General features: G+C 36.3%; 1 protein-coding gene across 4 annotated transcripts in view; it reads right to left on the minus strand.

Annotated features, from left to right (window-relative positions):
- LOC117986474 (Kv channel-interacting protein 4-like) overlaps window positions 1–24,992 on the minus strand; it is a 231,227-nt gene that overhangs the window by 8,886 nt on the left and 197,349 nt on the right. For 3 of the 4 annotated variants that reach the window (XM_069501944.1, XM_034973310.2, XM_034973309.2), the window contains one exon: window positions 11,825–12,019. In XM_069501944.1, the coding sequence (XP_069358045.1) occupies window positions 11,825–12,019 (195 nt within the window). Of the gene's footprint in view, window positions 1–2,125; window positions 2,251–4,560; window positions 4,678–4,850; window positions 5,030–11,824; window positions 12,020–24,992 lie in introns of those variants that run through there. The other variant, XM_069501945.1, reaches the window with a different exon arrangement.

A 24,992-nucleotide genomic window follows, 5' to 3' on the forward strand; every position in this document is an offset into this window, starting at 1 on the left:
GACGCGGTTACACCGTACCCTTTAATCTAGCTTTTTCACTCAGTCTACGGCTCGAAATTTGTCCAGTGCTGACGTCACTAAAACGGCGGTCACCGCATTAGCAATTTGCGGGACTTTATATGTACCTACATATTATATTTATTAGATGCATAGCGAGTAGACTCCTATTTCGGTTAGTCTTTTGCAACTTAGATTTATAACTTAAAACCTAACGGGGTTCGGGACAAAAGTTACATACCTTTACGATTTGTCATTGTTTAGTCATCTCACTAACCACAGTAATCAGTCAAGGTCATCACTGGTGATGACTCATCTTACATTTACAGTTACACCTGTTTTATCCACACATATTTTTCATTTGCCAGTTTCCATACCTGTACTTACCATGTATTCTGCAGGTTTCACTGGTAGGTAGTAGGTATATACTGGGCGTTTGAAAAATTAGGTGATATGATACACTATTAATTGCGAGCTGTACCCGTAGTACAAGATTTTACGTCTCACCAAATCAAACCAAATTCGAGTCGAAATACTTCCGCGTTACAGTAAACTGGATCTTAAAAGCCTTGTTTTAAAGCTCAAGTTTGTCTACACTTCTACAGCCAGCGCTCCAAGCGGAAACATTGCGAAATTAAAATCAGTGCATTGAATATTTGACTTCAATTCAAGGCTGTTTAGGTCCATTTTACTGTAACGCGGAAGTATTTAGACTCTCGAATTTGGTTTCGTTTGGTGAGACGTAAAATCTTGTACTACGGGTACTGTTGGCAAACTTTTCAAAAGTAAACGTTAACTGTGCGAAAGTCTATCATTTGTATGGACGGGAAAGTGACAGAAAAACATGCGTTGAAAATGGACATCTCCATACTAAATGACGTTATAATCTGCACACAGTTAATGACTTGCAATTACATAGGTTCCTGGAATGGATTGAAATAAAATGAAATCAAATAATCAATACATTTACTTTATTTTTTACTTCACATCGACATCAGAGATTAGAGACGACTGGACACAGGTCCAATAAATTAGTTACCCATATCGAAACACGTCGTAATGCCTAAACGCTTCAGCATTTAAAATACTGGCTGATTGTAGACATGTTAAGGCGGTTTTACATATACTGCAAGCTTGACAAGCCTGCATGACTGATCTGAAACATGATCAGAAGTCTATAAAAAGGAGGCTCTATGTTCCAGAACCATTCCATAATTTTATGTCATTAAATTAAACCACGAAATAAGCTTAAAATTATTAGTTGTCAAATTACTCTATTAGTTCAGTACAGTCCTTGGAGCAATCGACAAAAATCTTGGGCTGGGCAAAGCAATGCGTGAACGAATGAGACAGAGTTTGCCAATTTTAGTTCAGCCCTAGTTTGTATAGTATAGTTTGTGTAGTTGATTTTAGTATAGTAATATTAATTCAACTGCAAAACCTATGACCTAAAGGACTGAATTAGTTCACTGCTTGAATTGTACAAAGAAAACTTCAGATAATCATAAGCCTGTATTTGTCGGTAGGGTTCCTGCTAGGCCAGAGCCAATTTAGACATTTTATACATATCCAAATTGTCTTGACTCGGAACCAAACTCCGATCTTTTCACTTATTAAACCACAGCAAGGTTGCGGATGTATGCACATGACGATTTTTCATACAAGTTGCCAAAGTTGCAGTTATGCATGATGCCAAAAAAAAATTATCACAATGGAATAATAGTTGAAGTTACTTAAACATTTGGTTTACCTTAGAATTTACCCACGTAATTGGTTTCGTATTTCCGAGACACAATTCAATAAGAAAAAAAGTTAGGTGAGGTCAATGCAAATCGTGCAATGGTGTTAATTCCTTTGCACACAAATCTCATAAGTTAACTAAATTGACAGTTCTAAAAGTAATGATATACTTTTCCGCAGGGCACATTGATTGTGAAGAGGATAGCAGTATTTTTAGACTTGATAATTTAGTTAGATTTGTGTATAGGCAGGCAGCATTGTGTCTCTGAAATTAAACAGTTTACAGATATAAATGTAGGTACTAAATTAACTTAATGATAAACTTTTGAGTTGGGTACGATCTCCCCACAGTTGGACAGTTCCTTATGATACAATTTACACTAGGGTGCCTCCCGTCTGCTGCTGGTACACCTCTATTGTGTCTCCCTCTTCCATCTCCAGCGACGTGGGTGTGTCATTTTCATTAATAGGTTGGCCGTCAAATCTGAATCTCACTACTTGCATGGATAGACCCTGGAAGTAAAAAAGATGAAGCTGTTTAGATGATATTAAAAACTAATCTGTGCTAATATTATAAATTAAAGTGTCTAATATTTTGGTGATAAGTTCTTGCAACTTATCAACAACAACTGGGTCTGTCTAAGCTGGTAGTCATGTAGCATGGAAAAAATTACGCCAGTAAAATATATCTCAACATTGAGGCTGATTCCGTTGTACACAATCTCTATACTAAACTAAAATGGCACATCTAAATCTATTGTTATCCCTTTCATAATGTTGCTTGCGGAAAAGGATAGCACTAAATTTAGACCTGTTAATTTAGTTTAGTTTAGAGATTGTGTACAAGAGCATCGGCCCCATTGTCATCCCTGGAGCTAAATCTTGCGGCTGCCAAAGATAGTTTGGCTAGAAATCCTGAGTGACTTAAGACCCCGATAGACTCCAAAAATCTGTTGTTTAAGACTAAGCAAAATGGATAGTCAAGGAAAGCAGACATAACATAGGCTGGACAATGCCTAGTTACAGTAGATAAATGCAAAAGTAGCTACGTTACTTTTTCTTGCCTAATTACTGAACCAATTTTGTCAAAATTTGGCAAGGAGACAGCTTGCATCTTAGGAACAGATACATGATACTTTTTATTGGAAAATTAGGACATAAGGATTAAACAAGATTTTTAAAAATCTACATCATCGCATCGCACATTGAACATCAGGTAGATAACATAGTAATATTTTAAAAGAAACAGGTATATACATAGACTTTGGGATAGTTTTCTCCACTATATGACTAGCCGCATATTAGTTCCTATAACCTAAGAATCTAACCTTTTAGATTCCATGGATATAGCATCTAAAGAAATGTCTTCTTTATGACAGCAATAAAATGCATGTGCAGCCAAGCCAACTTTCGAGTATCAGATGTTATCGCAGAGATGAACTTGTTATTTGATTAATCTATCTAAAACAGGCTTTCGTTTAAGGTAAAGTTCCTTAACACTAAGAATAAAGAAGGATGCATAGTCGTGTGAAATCAAGAAATAAGGTACGTAAATTTAAAAATTAGCCAAGTGAGAGTCGGAATCGCTCACAAAGGGTTCTGTACCATCGTACAAGAAATAACACTTTTAATATGCATGGCAGCCATTTAAAAAAATTATACTATTTGTTATAGCGGCAATAGAAATACACATTCTGTGAAAATTTCAACTGTCTTTACCTATCACAGTTCAAGAGATACAGACAGACAGATGGACAATGCAGGCTTAGTGATAGGCTCCCGTTGGCACCCTTTGGGTACAGAACCCTAAAAAGTGTACAGTACGTGGCAGAAAGTCATGTACATTGGCTTTTAGAATGACTTTCGGCTTTGTAGAGCATTGTCTCTGTCACTCATACCTATGAGGTTTTGTCGGTCTCAATGACAGGGACAACGCTCTACAAATCTGCTATCTCCTTCTAAATATTGATGTACATAACTTTCTGCCGCATACTGTATAGAAACATTACATCTGGTGAACTAAGGTTCAATAAACTAAGCTATAAAAATAAAACAACGTGTTGGTCTAAACCCTACATGCAATATGCATCAACACAAATTGCAGCATAAGATATTAATCTTAGATATCAATGTTTCGAACAGCTTTCTAAGGTTTAAAAATAATTGAGCGATGTGACCTTTTAACCATTAATGGTATATTACTTATAAGCCTGGAAGGTCAGATGGCAAAAGAATTGATAACCCGTCTAATCAAGATATATGTACTACTAGCGTATGCCCGCTGCTTCATCCACATGGACTACACATTGAACCCCTATTTTAGTCCGGTATCATGTCAAATTTTAGCCTGATCCATCCAGTAGTTTGAGCTGTTTATAGATCAGGCAGTTAAATATCATTCCCTTTTATATATTTAGATTAGAAGCTATGAAACCCTGCATACAAAAATCAAGAATTGAATTTTAACTGCACGACTATTGAGCAGATTTTTGAGTTATTTTTATTTTTATAAGGGCACAAACAAAAGTATTAACTTAAAAGGAATGGTGTAACATTTTGTTGAATGTTGTCATATTCATTGTTGTAACTATTTTGTGATTTCCAAACATAAATAAACAAAAACATTAGTATTTTCAAAACTGTAGATTTTATAACCAAGTGTGCTATATACTAATGAAACGGCGCGGCGGCCGGCGTTTGGTTAGGGACCTTGTTAGATGTTAGCATAATTGTTAGGTTTAAGGACAGATGGTCTTCAGAAAGAAGCCAGTAGATAAGTTCACAGACTCGAATGATAGTTACACCTAAATAAAGGATACTAACCGCTCTATCACAGTATGCATTCATCAATTTTCTTAATGGTGTGTGTTTCTTGATTTTGAACTGCACAATAGCGTTGTCCTGTCCTAGCACTTTTAAGTTGATGTGCTCGCTTTCTCCCTGGAAATAAACCAATACGTACAGAAAACAGATTCACTTTAATGCAATAGTAGGATACATTCATACTCGTAATCGTATGATACGATGAAGAAATAACCACATTGCAAGAACGCCATGTCTATCTCGTTTTCATTTAGAACACATTTTATCTGCTAATATAGAATAAACAGTACCTTCTTTTCGTCTGACATCTTGCTATTTTATTTTATTGATTTCTAAACACTTATTAAAGATTTACAAACGGAATTATCAAAAAAACCACACGAACTATTATTCACTGTGACAGAAAATTCCGACCCGCTGGCGTGGTAATGGCGGCGTCTACTCGAGTAGCTTGGAGGAAATAGTCAATGCTGCCAACATGCGCAACACAGAGTTTAATATTGGCGCGCTTCTGCGCACAAGGGTCCAGGGTGTTGTAAGTTAAAAATAAATTGCAGCCTGTTCTTTTCTTGTGCAAATTAAAATAGAAACTTCTTTAATAAATATATTCGGACTATGCATTTTTTTATTTCATAATAATATTACTTAGTCATAAAAGCTCCCTTCGATTTCAAATCTCTAATTAGCATTTTTCTGCAACGGTAACTATATAACATAAATACAAAAAAAATATTATTATATTTTTTTCTTTTTAATATTCAAGAAAGGTATTTGGTATTTTGAGAATCCAGAACGCTCAAATAAAATAACAATTTTACTGATTAACTTCCTTTAAGTAATGCCAACATAGTATTTGAAATTCAAGCAGATGCTAGGGCTGCCTCTCGTTATACCGGATATACATAGTGATGTAAATTTAGCGATACAAAAATCGGTTATGTCTTAAGTGAAGGTAAAAAAATAATATTGTATTGAAAATACAGGCAGATGCTAGGCTAGGGCTGGCTCTCGTTACGAATTATCGAATTTATCTATAAAGTATAATATCAGTTACCTATGTTTTAAGAAACAATAATTAATATTTGAAAAAAAAAACTTAAATGTGACTTTTATTTTTATTAATCATGCAGATTTAATAGGGTTGCCTCTCATCAATGATAATAGGTACTGCCCAGTGTTGTGAATTTACCGGTAAATGATATTGGTTTTGTAAGTTTTAGGGTGCCTGTCCACTGAAGCGGAGCGGAGCGGAGATGTGTTAAGCAGACTAATCAGATTGTCGGTACCTATATTATAACGTGATAATTTTATTCCGTCATCTGACAAAATTCTGATTGGTCAATTATATAAGGTACATCTCTGCTACGCTCCGTTTCAGTAGACAGGCACTCTAAAAGGTAAAAATAATAATAGGTAACCATTTCAAAGTAATAAAGATTATTTACCACCATCTTAATACCTACCAAGTGAGGTAGGTATTTTATAAAATGGCTTTACCTGTACCTACATTCTAAAACAGATTTATTTTTATTTTTATGCATAAAGTAGCTGATGCCCGCGGCTTCGCCCGCGTGGATTTAGATTTTTGAAAATCCCATGGGAACTTCATATTTTCCAGGACAACAATTTATTATTAGCCTATCTGTAGTCGCCCGTCAAATTACCTACTTATATATATTTTTAGTTTATCGTAACGTTCTTATAAGTACAGATTACGGTGTCGCGCTGAAAAGCACATTTTTATTAAGTAATCCAATAGTAATATAGTCCCTGCATTTTAAATCTGTAATATCTTCGAAAACATTCATTTAAATTAATGCTATAAAGGGTCATATTGATCTATATTAAATGCACAATGTACCTATTTAAGGTACCTAGGTAGTTACTTATTTGGATAAGGATTAATGAATCAGCACCTACAATTTTAAGTGCTTAGTTTTCTCATTACATTGAAAGAATGCAACAAACCAAGTTACAGAATAATCATGCCAATACTCAAGCACGCACCTACCCAACTTTAGTATTTGAGTAGGAGTCCGAGTTTCTAATAAAAAAATATATGGTACTATTTAGCAAGGCTTTCACGAGTGGCTTGTTTTATGGGCAATATTTTATTTTCGCGAGAGTAAGTTTTTTCAAGCGAATGCCGTGAATCGCAAATTTGTGTCCGGCGGCGCTTTAGCTGCTATTTATTTCAACGGCTAGGTAGATATCTACGTGACATACTCATACCTATTTTATCTCAGCGTTTTAGGGCGTAGGTACTTAGGTTTTATTATGCGTTTGTAGCAATGACATACTACTACTAGTTAACTAGTTTGTTGTAGGCGTTACTACATATTTTTTTAGAACTTTATTTATAACTAGCTGATCCCCGCGGCTTCGCCCGGGTAGATTTAGGTTTTTAAAGATCCCGTATATCACTCAGCCTATGTCACTCAGGAATAATGTAGCTTTCTACTGGTGAAAGAATTTTTAAAATCGGTTCAGTAGTTCCAAAGATTACCCCCTACAAACAAACTTAACGACATTACCTCTTATATATAGACTGGCTTATGCCCGCGACTTTGTCCGCGTGGACTACACAGATTTCAAACCCCTGTTTTACCACTATAGGAATTGATTTTTCCAAAATCCTTTCTTAGCGGATGACTACGTCCTAAAAGCTATCTGCTTGCTAAATTTCAGCTCGATCCGTCCTGTAGTTTGAGTCAATCAGTCAGCTAGTCAGTCAGCTTTTCCTTTTATACATAGGTATAGATTAATTTATTCATAATATTTATATGATGACTCTTGCCAAACTGGTAATTATTCTAATAGGTACCTACTTATGGTTTCTTTGCCTGTACCGATATCATCGCTTTACAGGTAAATTTTTAAGTTTTTACGCGCTATTTTAACTTTATTCTGTGGCTAATTCCGTTGTACACACTAACTAAACTAAAATGGCACGTCTAAATCTATTGCTATTCCTTTCATAATGTTGCTCGCGGAAAAGGATAGCACTAGATTTAGACTTGTTAATTTAGTTTAGTTTAGAGATTGTGTACAAGGGAATCGACCCCAATGTCAACTGTGATGTCAAAAGTACGATTTTATTCTATAAAGGTGAATCGTAAGGAGTTCTCACTTAGTACGGACTATAGCTCTTACCGAGACTGCCGAGACTATGATCGTGTTCACAATGTAAGTAGCGGCGGGTAAGATTGGTATAGCGTATAGCGGTGATTTTTGGAATATCATTTAAAGTCTTGCGTAAATAGGTAACCTAGTTAAATGTATGGTTTGTTTTGTGCAATTATGTATTCTCAGATGCTACTGAATAGTTCACGATGCAAAAGGAAAGGATAGGTACCTAACTATATTTAGCTGTTATACTTTTACTTTTGTGCTCTTACAAAGTTACCCATATTGCTTTGTGCTTGGAAAATCTAAATATAATATAAAAGGAAAAGGTGACTGACTGACTGATCTATAAATCTATGAACTACTGGACGGATCTGGCTGAAATTGGGCATGCAGATAGCTATTACGACGCAGGCATCTTCTAAGAAATGATTTTTGTGAATTCAACCTCAAGGGTTTGTGTAGTCCACGCGGACGAAGTCGCGAGCATAAGCTAGTTATTTATAGGTTTTCTGATAAGTTCTCAATAAGTTATGTAGTTACTGCATTTTCTTTCAATAAAATACTTGTTTGTATTTCTTTTTTGAATGTAAACGAAATTTGAAACGAAGAAAGATTTTAAAATATTTTTTCCGTTGAACCGTAGATGAACAACATTTGATGCTTTTCTATAAAGTTTCCCGTAGCCACTGGGATTGGTGTGATTAATGCTTGTTTTACCCTTTGTTAAGTAGCAAGTGTAGGTGAGAAGTATAATTACAAAGTGTTAGTTAGTAATAAAATCAGCGTGTAAACGGTCACACCTATCTAAACTAATATTATAAAGAGGTAAAGTATAAATGGGTGAAGTGTAGGCGCAATTTAATATTCAAAAACCCTTTCTGAAAACGAATTAAAATTTCCAGCGAATTGAATAATGACTATACTACTAGAATACGAAAAATCCTTAACGAAGATGAACGTCAATTTTGCCGAAGAGGGGAATTGCAAAATATTCTTTCTCTAATCTCTAATTTTTAAATTCAATTTATGCTGTCCAAACATTCCAAGATGTTTTTGGTTTCATTTTTATTGAATTTTTAATTGATGACTCTAGCCTAGCTTATTATAGATTTGCCTACTCTCATTCTTTCTTTTTTTTAAAGTTAGCGTGTTTGCTTTGATGGTCCAGCAGGCAACCATAGAGCAACAAGTTTACTCCCCAGGGCAATGTTAACTTCGCTTCGCTTTTTTGCTATTAATAATTGTAGGTAGGTACCTAAAAAGACCTGTAGTGTTTTAGAAAAACGTTTATTAAGTAGCTATGATGTTTAAGTTAAATATTGCTACTGAGAATTCCTACGGAGAAGAAACAACAAGAAAGTCGGCGGTTGCTCTTTTCAAAGGTCCGATTTACAATATTATGCCATGTATAAAACTACCCAATAATTATTGCAGTTCCGCAGTTCGCACTTGCTGGAACGAGCATTAAATCAAATCCTATTACATATAATATCATTTAGGTACATAATCTTCAATCATAATCATAAATCTTGATATGCTTTTTTCAGGAGATAATATTTTAATAGATTTTTAAAACTTGTATAAAGGGAAATGTAGATTTGATTGCGGAATTTTCTTAAGTAGGTTAAGATTAATAAAAGATTATACTCATTCCCTCAAACGACTTTTACACTTTCTTGAGACGGAGCGCAGGATTCGCAAGCTTTATTACGGTTTCTAATTTGCCTATTAGGTACACTATTCTAATGTATTCTAAGCTGCTATGTAGATCACCAATTTTCTTGTAACTAAGAATATTTTGTCTTGCAAAAATTATTTTGTTGTACTTAAGTATATTGAGAGGCTACTGTAAAAATACCTATTTCCTTAATTTCTCTAGGGAATCGCGTCGAATAGGTTATTCTTATCACTCACTACTTACTTTTAGACTTGTCAATTTAGTGTGGTATAGTTTAGAGTTATCTGGATTCTGGATGAAAATCCAAAAGGACGCGAGTAGTAAATATACCTACAGTACCGGGCAGGAAATATTGTACATCGACCTTTAGAAATAGAGAGCTGTCGTTGTGACCAACAAAACGTCACAGGTATGAGTGACAGAGACAACGCTCTACAAAGGCGAAATCTCATTCGAAAGGTCGATGTTTCTTGCCGGCTACTGTACTCAATATAAACGTCCGTCGCGCGGAAAATGCATCTTGCCAGTTCTCAAAGTTGCGGAGTGACTTTCAAGCTGTGCTCAAACGACCCAAGTGGCACCCACTACGCCGGCTCTCGTGTAATACGGTTTGTGAAATATCACCGTTTCTTTCATGAGAAATTCTCAAGCTACGAGTTCTTGAATTGGGCTAGGCGTTTAAAAAATGTTCAAGATTGAAGAAAGTGAGTGTAAATACCTAATTACATATTTCATTTAATACGTCATATTAAGTATATTAATGTAAGTAGGTATGTATGTAGGTTATCTACAGAAAACAGAAAATAAAAACATAAAAAATGCGCAAAACATAAATATTTTTAAAAGAAAAATGAAAAGCTGGCTTGTCGCTTTCTCGTAGTAAGTAGGTATAATGAATTTCTACTTGGGAAGGTCCAAGACTAAATTGTTTATTTAAATTTATATTTGCTTTATCTTTTTAAGAAAATTTATTATTCTAACATATTATGTCATTATTAAAAAATCTAGCTTATGCTCGCGACATAGTCCGCGTGGATTACACAAATTTCAAATCCCTATAACCCAGGCATTGAATTTTCAAAAATGCTTTCTCAGCGGATGTCTGCGTGATAATAGCTATTTACATGCCCAGCCCGATCTGTCCAGTGTTGTGAGCTGTGCGTTGATCAGTCAGTCAGTCAGCTCTTCCTTTTATATATGTACTAGCTTATGCTCGCGACTACGTCCGCGTGGACTACACAAATTATTGCAAACACCTATTTCACCGCCCTTAGGAGTTGAATGTTAAAAAGTTGAGCTGTGCGTTGATAGATCAGTCAGTCAGTCACCTTTTCCTTTTATATATTTAGATGTAGATACAGAGGAATTTGATTTATTGTGATTGACGTATAATGTATATTTATGAATAAATGACTATGACTATGTATGTATGTATGTACTTTACTTACCTACCTACTTATGTTAAAGGTTAAGTCACTTACCTTGTAGGGTTTCTTCTATCTTGATTTTCAGCTACATCTTCGCTTTTCGTCAGGTAAATAAAACACTTTCCTGCATTTCCTTGTTAATTTTATTTATAAAGAAAATTAAACCTGGCCTGCTCTTGATGGTGAATTTTAAGCATTTTTTTGACATTAATGTTTTCACAGTTTTTTTATGAGAAATCAGTCCGGTTTAATTGGGTATAAAATGATGTAAGGCTGTAAATGTTTCAGAGTTTGATTCCGATTGCCATCTCGACCTGTCGCGTACTTTATAGCAACGTTCTGTGTACTATGTACAGAAGAACCAAATTCTTTCCCGAACCGTTTTATTTTTGAAGCGAAGCGTTTGGGATGTGGCAATGAAACGCACTTTGCTAGGCTTCCTAAACTTGGCTGGCCAGTGCGACCCAACGAGTACAAAATCGTGCGACCAGTGCGATCATTAAGTATATACCTGAACGAGATAGAGTAGATTCTTTAAGGATAAATCAACTGGCATCGCATTTAGGTAGGTACTAGTTCACTTTGGCGTTATCATTGTCTGTTTTGGCGGATTATAGCAAATTAAGCTTGAAGTTTCTTGTATATCATGGACTTCCACAAAGCTACGACTGCCATGCGACTACTTCTACATAACAGAAGTGAATATATTCGCTTCTGTTGTATAGAAGCAGACCACCAGACGTCAGACAGCACACAAGTAAATATATAGACTCGTGTGACCAGAGTCTGACGCAAGAGTGAACTACTTAGTAAATAGGTACGCTGCCCATTGAGTTCTTTATCTCTTTTACTCTGTCTCGCTCACGTATATGGACGCACTACTCAGACAGTGAAGTCCATTATCATTGCCATAACCCAAACGCGGCTCCTAGTCTTTCGCTTCTAACCTAGGACACCTCGCATGAGCTGTCGAGGTGTCCTGGGACAAATGAAGAATGCCGTGGCATTTTTCATTTGTTAGTCAACTTACCACCCTGTGGGAAGAACTGGGAGTATATGAGCTTGAAGGTGTCTTCCCGCACCACGCCAGTGGGGCACTCCGCCTTGAAGCCCCGGTACAGGCGCTTGAGCTCGGGCTCCGTGAAACGCGTCTGCCGCCGCAGCGCCGCGATGGAGTCCGGCCGGTACCGGGGCAGCTGCTCACCCAACTCCTCGAGTTCCGAGTCTGCAAGAGATCAGAGTTACATGTTATAATCTCATCGTCATCATCATGATCAAGTATCAACCCATCACCCACTAGGAATCTACTGAGCACAAGTCTCCTCGCAGAATGGGAAGGAGGGGTCTCAGAATGAGGGTTTTGGCCATAAACCAACACGCGGGCCAAGTGCAGATTGACAGACTTCACACACTTTTGAGAACATTCTGGAGAACTCTCAGGCATGCAGGTTTCCTACATCGTAAAAGCAACTGACACCACATTAGTTACATTCCATTGCACCCGTGTAAAGCCTGGGCGGGTCGCTAGTAGGATTATAATATTATTATATTTTTTGTAATGGGGAGAATATTATGCTCGTTGTAACGGTCCGTAATTAGAGTTACACGGGACCTGTAAAACTCGATAACATTTTGTATAATTTTGAGTGTGTAATTCTGTTGGCTGTTTTTGGACAAATAAAAAAAAATCCTTTTAAAGGTCCTGTTAGATAGGTTGGGTTTCTATCAAATAATAGCTCCCTGGTGACCACCCTCAATGTATTTTGGGAGGCTCCGGGTCCGGGGTCTCCGCTTATTATAATTTAAAAAGTTGAACAAAATTGTTTGTTAATTGTAAATTATCTCATCCGTTAATAATATTTGAAGTACAAGAGAAATAATCCAACTCTACATTATGCTGAAAAACTTCCGTCGTCTAAGTTAAGGGGCTAAAGCTTTGAGTTACTTGACGAAGTCACTTTCAAGTAATTTACTTCCTTGTATCTAGGCACCTAGTATATTTCACAGCTCTAATTTTAATTAGTCATTTTGAACCGTATTACATAACTAGCTTATAGCCGCGACTTTGTCTACACTTTCAAATCCCTATTTTACTCTGAATTTTCAAAAATCCTTATGGAGTCTACGTACGCCATAATATCTACAAACGACCCGATCCGTCCACTATTATGAGCTGTGCGTTAATAGTTCAGTCAGTCAGTCACTCAGCTTTTTCTTTTGTCACTAATTGCACTTTGATTTTTTCTTTTTTTATTGATGCATAGAATTAGATATTTGAATTGTTAATAACTTTAACATGATGACAGAACAATATTTTAAGAAGGTGAAATGAGATGCTGCTTGGCAGGATATGTGATTATGATTACCTAATTTTTAAGACCCCATGTAAATAATATTATACATGTACCTACCATATCTGAGCAAAATAAATAAATGATTATGATTAAGTAGCTCCTTGAAGTTAAATTCTAAACCCGTAGGTACATCTAAGTTACTACTTACATTATCATATCATTATCAATTTTGTGAGCACGCGGTTGCATTAATTCACCATTCTCATTTCAACTTATGTATTGTAAAGATAAAGGCTACATTGAATTAATAATACCTACCGTAACGATCTGTTCTCTAACCCCTTTATTAAAATAATTCAAGCGGAAATTTCAAAGAGCTTCTGAATGTTCAGACTTCAGATAAAGCAAAGTACCTAATATAATATTGACGTTTAAGTAGCGTTTTAATTATCGTGCAGTAATCTACTATAACAGGGGCCAAGAATCGTCGCATTTACGTACAATTAAAATTCTTTCCTCAATGAAACAGAGCGAAAAAACGTGGGTGGCCCAGGGGCCAGAGGCAAAAAACGCGCGCAAAAAAACCTTGTATGCTCGAATGTGTCATGCGTGAACATTATGAGAGCCTAATTACTAGGTGCGGACAAAACGCCGACGAGAATTTCCGCGTAAAAAAATTATGTTCGCGATTTCGCTAGATTTGTCCCTAGCCTTAGAGCGGTTTCAAATCAGTTTTTTGCGCGTAAAAGCGTGTTATTGTATACGCGCGTGTATTTTGTCATGAGCATCTCGTACGAGCGTAGATGCGCTTATATACAGGAAGATTTTTTTTGGTTTTGCACATTTTTTTATGTTGTATAGAAACGAAATTTAATTAACACGTATTTTTTATTTTACTTAAGAATACCAAAGTTATCGTTTACCAAAGATATCCACTTTTGAACAGATGATTAGGGTCACCCTACAAACGTTATCTTCAGCTGTTGATTAAAATACACACACTCACGCCTGATGACGCGCGCTACGGCCATTGGCCTCTGTGCGCTTTAATATCGTCTAAGATGCGAACTTGGTATTTAAAAAAAAAAGGAAAACGTCAGAGTCAGCTAGCGTGCTTTGTTTATGAATAGTATGTCCATGATTTGCTTATTTTAAGGTAAAAAAAATATTTCAAAAAAGGTACTAAATTATGAATGGAAATGTGTTCTATTAACGATACAGAACCACCAAAAATGTTTTGTGCAAAACCAAAAAAATCTTCCTGTATAATACAAGCTCATATTATAGGCGCAAGAAACCCATCAAAATTGCTACTAGTTGACTCACTGGTTCGAGTGAAAATGGCGAAATGAGTGCCTGTACGCGCGTTCGTTTTATTGAACCACGGAATGTAGCGCCCGTGTAAGCACGTATTGCCAAAACGAGCGTAAAACGCACAGAAAGAGCATAGAAAGTTGTCACCGTTAAAATAATTATACTACTTACTTATACAAGAAATTTGCTTTCCAGTGCAGAAAGCAGATTAGTTTCTTAATAAATTGCGGTCAGCCGGCTCGCTCAGTGGACCGTTTTTGCTGCAGATGATTGCTTGCCGGCATCCGTCTTTGACGTTTTTGCTAGATTAAAATCTTTTATTTTTTATTCTTTGATATTTTTTACTACCTATCGTAAGATGATTTACCTACATACTTTAGCTTAACCTTGCGCTTCTCGCCGATAATTTGTCTTCAACGGAGATAGAAACGAGTCCGGAGACAATAATTTTATTGTTTGTCATTGTGTGAGCGTAGCCCGCAACCCGGTCAGTCACTCGTCGCGTCTTCTTTTGCGAATGTGTAAGAGTAAATGCACCTTTATGTGCTAGGTCGCTGGATACGCATATAACCCATTTAGAAGCAGTTACAGTATTTATTTAGACATAAAAAAATCGTAATACTTAAGTTGCTTATAATTTTTACGTCTACATTTTTACTTCGATAGATACCATAATGAACGCAAATTTTAATTAGTATAGGTAAGCATGTACTGGTTTCAGGCAGTGTCAGGAGCATAAGGATATTAATTAGTTTCGATAACTGCAAAGTGTCGCTACTAGATGGCATTAAACAGTCGCTTCAGTACTGAGTGAACATAAGTATTACAGATTTCGTCACTGGCAGTAAGCGAAACCGTGGCCGAGTAGTCAAGGCATCGGGCGCGAACCCAGAAGATGCAGGTTCGATTCCTGCCGGTTACGCAATCTTTGATATGTATAAATGTAAAAAACCTCACATGATAATATTATCCGGTTTTATTAATGGAGATTTATCAGTGCATAGTGTAGATAATGGCTAGTGCTCATATGGAGCGGGCCATATCTTACATTGATAGTTGAGACAGCTACTTGGTCTGCTGTTTATGACTTAGCTCGTAGGGGAATTGTCTAGACTTCAAAAATAATGACCTACCGTGCTCAGCTTGAGATAAGATCCGAGACATGTGCAATAAGTAGCGTCCTCATGTTTTTAAAAACAACCAAGGAACTTAGTTTTCTTGAATTTTAAAATAATAAAGGACTGGAAACAATACAATACTGAAATCGAATTTTTCCGCTAAATAGTGTGATAAACAATTAAACTAATAAGTTATACCTAACTGTGATTTTTATGCATTATAAGCAACTAGCTGATTTACTTTAACCGCGTGGATTTTGGTGTTTAAAAATCCCGTGGGAACTCTTTGATTTTTTGAAATGAAGAGTATTTGTCACTTACTAGGATTTTGCAAAAAAATCGCGTTGATAAGTTTCTCCATTACGACGTGATTGAAGGACAAACCAACAAATAAACACTTTCGCATTTATATAACATGGGTAGTGATATCTAGCCATTAGGTATTTAAAGTTATAGTATTAATGGCATATTAGTTTAACAATAAATTAGTAATAGAACAAAGGTCAATACGAGTTATATGTATACTTATCAATGATTCTGGGTAAGTTCTTCAAAATTATTTTACTTAATTGGAAATTCTTGTAATACCAAAACAGTCTAATTTGGAAAATCTTCTTACACTCAATTTCCCATATAATTAAGCCGATATGGCAAAATTTATCGCTCTTCTGTAGATAGCTGAACCGAAACCACCTGTTTAATGATCCTTCGAGGTACGAAATCGAATTTCATTCGCATTTTCGGGAACTTTACATGCCTCCTAATGAGCATTTTCCTCGTCTTTAGCTTGGGTTTATTACTTACAACCAATGTTTCACCTTGGATAATTGTCTCGATGGATCGATAGTTTACTTGAGCAGTTACTACACTTAAAAGATCAACCAGTATTTTTAAAAATTCTGGTAAATTTAAAAAAAAATTGTAAGTAGTACCTATAGGTATTATAATTTCTGTGTACTGTGTTATAATGTGTGTTATTATTAAGGGTCAATTTTTTTTATTGTTGTTTATCTTTTTTTGTACGATAGGGCTGGCATATTCAAGTCTCTAAAAATAAAGATTAAAAAAATCTGTAAGAACTTTTTTCCAAGGATTGAAAGTATTCAATGCCTGTCCCCAGGATGCAATCTTACTCTCCAAAAGAGTTTTTATTATTTAAGGGTACTTTCGTATAAAGTTTTATTCGAGGTGTCAATATTGTTACTGACTTACCGAGTTTCTTGTATTAAGAAGAGATAGTTCAGTAGTTTGTACCACAAGTCAATTGATCACTATATTATGGTCGATAAACCACAATCTTTGTGGCACAAATCGTTGTTTGCGGTTTAAGCTGCATCTGACAGTAGTATTTTGCTTGTATTGTGTGGTTGTGATAGCCTAGTGGTTAGGACGTCCGCCTTCTAATCGGAGGTCGGGGGTTCGCACGCACCTCTAACTTTTCGGAGCTATGAGCGTTTTAAGTAATTAAATACCACTTGCTTTAACGGTGAAAGAAAACATCGTGAGGAAACCTGCATGCCTGAGAGTTCTCCATAATGTTCTCAAAGGTGTGTGAAATCTACCAATCCGCACATGGCCAGCGTGGTAGACTATGGCCAATTGCATTTGCATTTGCATTTTCAAAAATTCTTTCTTAGCGGATGTCTACGTTAAAATAGCTATCCGCATGCAAAATTTCAGTCCGATCCCTCCAGTAGTTTAAACTGAGCGTTGATAGATCAGTCAGTCAGTCCGACAACTAGTCAGTCGGTCACCTTTTCGTTTTTAGGGTTCCGTACCTCAAAAGGAAAAACGGAACCCTTATAGGATCACTTTGTTGTCTGTCTGTCTGTCTGTCTCTCTGTCAGTCTGTCTGTCTGTCTGTCTGTCTGTCTATCTGTCTGTCTGTCTGTCTGTCTGTCTGTCGGTCTGTCTGTCGGTCTGTCAAGAAACCTACAGGGTACTTCCCGTTGACCTAGAATCATGAAATTTGGCAGGAAGGTGGGTCTTATAGCTGGCATTAGGGGAAAAATCTGAAAACCGTGAATATGTGGTTACATCACACAAAAAAATTAACTTGTGGTCATAACCTAATAATTAGTATTTTCAATTTTCGAAGTAAGATAACTATATCAAGTGGGATATCATATGAAAGGGCTTCACCTGTGCATTCTAAAACTGATTTTTATTTATTTTTATGCATCATAGTTTTTGAGTTATCATGCAAAATGTCGAAAAAATACGACTAAATTACGGAACCCTCGTTGCGCGAGCCTGACTCGCACTTGGCCGGTTTTATATATTTAGTTGTCTTAAATTAGACTTCCGATATAATTGACTCCATAGAGAAGCAACTAGACGATAATATTGTTCAGTGCTTCTGCAGTTATGCAAGAAAAATTAATGACTATTTCATGGATAAAAATTTATAATATAATTGATGAATTTGGACTTTTATATGCGCTGACAAACTATGCTTTTGTCCTGCTTCTTTTAAATGACTGGTTTAAGTATATTCTGTAATCACTGAATATTTTATTTTGTTTTTAACTACGACATGGAAATCCTTATTTTATTTTATCTGATTGAGTAATGTTTAAATTTATGATTTCGTAAATGTAATGAACTAGAAAAAAAATTGGTGTAATTGTAATATTCTTTAACCATTTGCACACCAGGATCTGGTAGAATGTGTCAGGCAACTCAACTGATGTAACACCTACATGTACCCACATTCCAGCGAATAAACGTTTATTTATTTTATTTTATTTTATATTAAGATATTACTATGTACCTACTTTGAACTATGTTGTTCTAGTAGTGCTGGGATAATATCAAGTGCCGCCAGCTAGTTGTTCGTAGAAGAGGCACAAACTAATATTCCATCTCATCTCACGAAAATTAGCTTACATTATTTAATTTAGATACTGACGGTGCAACATTATCCAAACTAATATAATGAATGCGAAAGTGTGCCTGTCTGTCTGTCTGCTAGCTTTTCACGGCCCAATAGTTTAAACGATTTTAATGAAATTTTGTATACCTAGAGTTAGCTTACATCCCGGGGAAGGACATAGCTAGGCTACTTTTTGTCCCGGAAAATTAAAGAGTTCCCAAGGGGTTTTTAAAAACCTAAATCCACACGGACGAAGTCGCGGGCATCACCAAGTTATTCTATAAGGTAGATAGATTCTTAACAAATTGTCACCTATTCGAAAATGACTACTATTTTACCAGATATATTTTATCTATTTTTCTAATCACTCAAATATCTCAATATAGTAACTAATTAGTAACATAATGCCATTAGTGTCCACTTACAAGTAAATTCCGCAATTTCTTGCAGAAGTGTGGCAGAAGTCAGTTTTTCGCACTGTATCCATACTAATCCATACTATCTATACTAATATTATAAATGCAAAAGTGTGCCTCTCTGTCTGTCTGTCTGTCTGTCTGCTAGCTTTTCACGGCCCACAGTTAAACCGATTTTGATAAAATTTGGTATAGAGTTAGCTTACATATCAAAAAATTAAAAAGTTCCCACGGGATTTTTCAAAAACCTAAATCCACGCGGACGAAGTCGCGGGCATCATCTAGTACCTACTTAATAAATATTCGCAGTTAATAAAATTATGCAAGTTTGGATAATAATAAAAAGAAAATAAACTTGTAGAAATTGACATGACAATGACAGCAACTTCTGCAAGAAAACTTGCCAGTGGACAGTTAGCCTGAGGCAATTTTTATAAACTAGAAAGTTATTTATTTATTTTTATTTTTCATGTACCAAAATTGTAGTTACAAAGTAATAATAAATTAAGTTACATTGGAAATGCTTATCTCTAAACAGAGATTTCCAAGGTTGTGAGTAAGGCGTATCAAGAAGTGGAATAGGTCTACGGTACTAGAATCTAATAAACTACATAAATATCTTATAATAAATACCCAAATCAACTTATATACAATAATAATACTTTTAATAAATAATTATATACATAATATCTGAAAATATAAATACATATAATATATAAAATACTCTATTGTAATGATAGGCAATACTGCTTCACTCTGTATTTGAATGAGTGTACGGGGGATTCCAACATCAATGGTGTACTGAGTGGCAGTTCTCTCTGACATTTTCAGGAAGTGAGTTCCAAAGTTGGGTAGCTAGTACGGTGAAAGATTTGTTATAGAAGACTGTGTTACAATGGGGAGTGACGAGAGGATTTTTTGAGACACACGACCGCATAGTTATTATTTATGTCTAGAGTTAATTAAGTAAGTAACTATGAAAAATACACTTGTAAAGCCTGTATTTTATAAAAGTACCTGAACAAATTGTTTTGTAATTGTTGTGAAAAAAGTTTCACTAGGGCCTCGTTGGCCAACAATTGGGCCAATCTTTCATAATTTTTTTAATTAACAAAAAATTATTACTGTATTACTGGCTTCGCGTTCTTTTAATTAAGGGCCCTTAAGCAGTAAATTATTATTAGGGTGGCCTGTATTTGGAGAAAAAAACTGCCTCTCCATGTCATCTTGTCGTGACAAATTGTTAGCAATTAGTGCAAAAGCTGACTAATTTCAAAACTTGTCGTGCATTCTGTTTCCGAAATAATTAAGCAGTTAAAGGCGGATGGGCGGAATTTATCACGCTTTCGTGGAACGTTAACCACCTGTTTAGTTAGACACATCGTTGCACGAAAGTAAAATTGTTTGTTCATTTCTTACAATTTTATGAGTCAAGAGTGAACAAGCATCTCCTAGGCAGCATGCTCCATGGATTGATTACAATTTGCAGCCAAGCGTTAATCTATAAATTAAAAAAATCTATTTGAAGATCTGTCTGGTAACGAAGTTGTGGATCTAGATGGAAATAGATGCGAATGCTGAGATATAATCAGTGAAGTTGGATCAATAATTGGTAAAAATAACCATCATCACAGAGAAAGAGAAATTATAAAACGGTCAAAATATTCTTTGAAACAATAGGTACATAATATTATGTAATAGTATGTATTAAACACTATTAACGATATATTATGTACTAAGTCGGATAAACTTTTATGTAGGTATATAGTAGATTTAGTTAAGTAAGCAAGAGTTTTATTTAAAGTGTAGTAAGTTGGGAGAAAGCGGTTCAAAGCAAGACATTCAAATTAGGGGCTGCCGGGCTTCGTGCGATTAGAATTCTAAATGAGTGTGCGCAGGACACTCGGATTTCAAATTGGGTGATTTCCCGAGTCCGCAGCGATAGTCCTCACAAACAAACAAAATGTTGGCGGATGTTTAGTTTGTATAACAGGGTTTTTCATGATTGTCTTATTGTAGGATATTAATTGTAAACATCTGCTGGAAAATCACTCAAGTTCTTCTAGTAACTATTGTTGTCCAATATTAGTGGTTGTACCATATTATATATTGTTTTTACATATTTTAGATTCGGTTACCACACGCTTTTTAACGGTGAACTAAAATAGATTCAGAAAACCTGAATGCCTCAGAAATTTCCATTTTCATATAGGAGTAAAGGATGCCAATCTGCACTTGGGCAGCGTGGTGGACTATAGAGTATCAATACCCATATTAAAAAATAATGTGAAAGTGTGTTTGTTTGTTGGTTTGTTGATTTATTGGTTTATTGGTTTGTCCTTCAATCACGTCCCAACGGAGCAACGCAGCGACGTGACATGGTGATTTTTGTATGGGTATAGTTAAAGACATGGAGAGTGACATAGGCTACTTTTTGTCCTGGAAAATCAAAGAGTTTCATCGGGATTTTCAAAGACCTAAATCCACGCGAACGAAGTAGCGGGCATCAGCTAGTAGCCTATATGCCTATATATGCTCAATCTGAAAGGAGATGCTCAGTACTTGTAAAATTAGTGATTCGACTCGAAACAGCTTCAAGTACCGTCGCAGTGCGACTCATTTAGAGGACTGGATTTCGAACAGTAGGAAAAATTCGCCGCGATAACAATAACAAATCCGCAAATCTTCAGGTGCTGGTGAGCGTTGCCAACTTCTGAAACGATAAGCATTCCATTTATTCAAATAGGAAAAAGTATTGTTTTCAGAAAGAGAAGATTTTACTTATTTGCCACTTTATCTCAAAATATCTACTTATTGGAAAGCTCGAAGGCTTCGGATTTGGGTATAGGTATTTGGAATAAATTCTACATATTCTTGGACGCGGACTCTTTCTGTGATTTTTCGAGCCAAAAGTTAGCCTATGTCCTTTCCCGGGATGCTAGCAAGTGTGCTAAATTTCGACACTATCGATTAAATGGATGGGCCGTTAAAAGTTAGCAGACAAACAGACAGACAGACACAGTTCCGCATTTATAACATTAGTATGGATTATGATGATATCCATACTAAACCATAGTAGTGGATATCATCATAATCCAAACATATAAAAGGAAAAGCTGACTGACTGAATGATCTATCAACCCACAACCCAAACTACTGAGCGGATCGGGCTGAAATCCGGCATGCTGCATGCATGCATGAAAGATAGCTATTATTACGTAGACATCCGCTAAGAAAGGATTTTTGAAAACTCTACCCCTAAGGGTGTTTAGGTAAATAGGGGTTTAAAATTTGTATAGTCCACGCGGACAAAGTCGCGGGCATAAGCTAGTCTATACTAATATTATAAAGTTTGTAAGTTTGTTTTTAGGGGTTTATCTCTGAAACTACTGAACCGATTTTGAAAATTCTTTCACCAGTAGAAAGCTACAATCGTCCTAATATAAAAACATAAAGCATGGTAACTAAACCTTTGTGAAAGTAGTAACATTCTCCGGCGCTCTTATCGCATAGTTTTGAAACTTGAAGTGGAAGGTTTTAAAAGAAAATTCTCCCATTCATTTGAACATCGTAACAAGCGGTACTCGTACAAAGTTAACTTTACTCAGTGGTTTACGAGCTCAGTAACATTGTGAAGTGGTGACGCGGCACGCGATCGCGTGCTGTGTGCAACGTGCCAATATTATTGCTGGTTCGATGCCTTGGCTATCACTTGCTGATATTTAAGAAGCTTTCATACTGACTGACTAAAATGTAAAAAAAGAAATGAGGAGATCCCTAGTATATAACCAGAGATGCCGATATAGCTAAACGGCGGGGTGATAACGTATCTCGCGACAGACTTACGACAGGCGTGAACCTCGCCATCATTGCTGTCAAACATCACACGTAACAGCGGCTACAGAGAGACAGCAATAGCCACAATGCAAAATAAGAAGAAGAAGAGAGACAGCAAATGAACTGTCGCATTGCTACTGCTGTCATGCAACGTTGTATGACGTAATCACCCCGCCGGGTTGTCAGGCTGAAGTGGCAATCGGCAGGGCACATAGGTCGTGAAACCGATAGACATTGGTCCAATCTATCCATCCAAGGTGCTAGAATGGCGATGTCACACCAGTAAATGCAGCGTTGGAAGACCCCCCACTGGATGGACGAGTCGCAGAGTGCCGCTGGTTTCAGACAGTGCAAGAACTTTGTTGTGTGGAAGTCCCTACTAGAGATCTATGCCCATAAGTAAGTAGGTAAAATAAATATGGAAAGGAACCGAATAGTACTACTGAAATAGATCCCTCCCGGTAGTGCAATACATTTTTCAGAGCGTTTAAGTGTCAGCAAATAATTGCACTGTCCCCGACACTTCCATTGTGCAAAGTTTGCTGTCGTTTTTCATGAGCTTAGTATTTCTTTGTCGTCACTTACAAATTGCTTTGTAAGCTGCTCGCGAATCCAAGTCGAAAGGAGACGATTAGAGTTATACATATTATATGAAGCATAAAAATAGTAGCCTTTCAAATCAGAAATAAGGAGATCCCTTGCCGTATCTAATTTTTGAGTTACAGTATGACGATTGCAATCACCTCTGATTGGTCGACGCTATTGGCTGAAATGTATTATTGCAGCAAGAGTACCATAAATTCAGCCAATAACAACAATGATAGCAGTGATTGATGCAGCTTTTGAGCAATCGACCAGCAGAAGTAACTGACATAGCTCAAAGACAGATTGCGGAGCTGACGTGTCTATAAACGGGGCACGATTAAAGAGCTGATAGCAACTAGAGATCCTAAAGTGCATGTATGGTGTATGGCAACCTCGTATATGAGTAGCGATTTTGCGATGGGTCATCCCATCAAGCGAGTGGTTGAGAAATACTGGACAAGCGGCACAAGACCGGGCCTGTGGCGTTTCTTGTATAAGATCTACGTCCAGCATAGGACATGTCTATCAGTTGAAAGACAACGACGATAATAGTCTGACGATAATAGTTTTGGCGTACTGACACTCGAATTGCTATCATCCCTATTGGCGATATATCACCGAGATGCAGTGCTTATGACGTTATTCGTTAATGCTGAAGCTATATTTTAATAAAAAAAATTACAATGGGTTATATACTACGCGGTATTCACGAAAAAAAAAGCACTAGATCTATAGCCACAGAGATATAGGTCCACAGCTCTAAACCAGGATTGGTTTTTGTTGCTCGGCACAGAAACGCAGGCCACACGTGGACTGCTGCCAGCAATATAATACCACACCACAGCAATAACTAATGGACTAAGAGAGAGCGCGTGCCAGACCTTCGTAATTTTAAAAAAGCTGAAAGCTTCTCTGCGTATTGTCCCCAAACCTGGGAGGAACGTTTGTTTCAATGTTTGTGTGGATCATGGTGGCTTTGGGAGATAACAGGTTTGGAAGATAATACAGGTGTAAAAAATCTTACGTCAAAGTAAAAAGTCTAATATTTCTATATTTTCTTCGGAATAGTATTAGAAATCACGTCATGCATTGCCAAACACATGTCGTGGCAACACCCTACCAGGCACCCTTAAACTTTCTATTGCGAAGAAAGTATATAAAAATTAGACTTTATGTTTAAGATTTTTATATCTTTATTACCTGTTATCTCCCATAGCCACCATGATTAAAACAAACATCCAAACAAATGTTCCTCCCAGTGTTGGAGATAATACGCAGAGAAACTTTCAGTTTTTTATAAAATAACAAAGGTCTGGCACGCGCTGGCTCTCTCTCTATATATGCAATTCATAAACTTCTAGTGTAGTGGTTATATGTGTGAATAATAATAATAAACTATATGTGAAAGTTCATACTAACGCTGAGTATGATGTAATTGATGTAGGCGGATAAATAGAGTGATTAATAACGTGAAACACGCAAAGAAAGTTGCTCATAATAACATATTTGTTTGGAAGATACTATATTTTAATACAAGGATCAGCAATAATCTAAATATATAAAAGGAAAAGGTGACTGACTGACTGAGTGACTGATCTATCAATGCACAGCTCAAAATACTGGACGGATCGTGCTGAAATTTGGCATGCAGATAGCTATTATGACGTAGGCATCCGCTAAGAAAGGATTTTTGAAAATTCAACTCTTGAGGAGGTGAAATAGGGGTTCGAAATTTTGTGTAGTCCACGCGGGCGAAGTC

The sequence above is a fragment of the Maniola hyperantus genome, chromosome 11, assembly GCF_902806685.2.
Source record: "Maniola hyperantus chromosome 11, iAphHyp1.2, whole genome shotgun sequence".
Taxonomy (NCBI): Eukaryota; Metazoa; Arthropoda; class Insecta; order Lepidoptera; family Nymphalidae; genus Maniola; species Maniola hyperantus.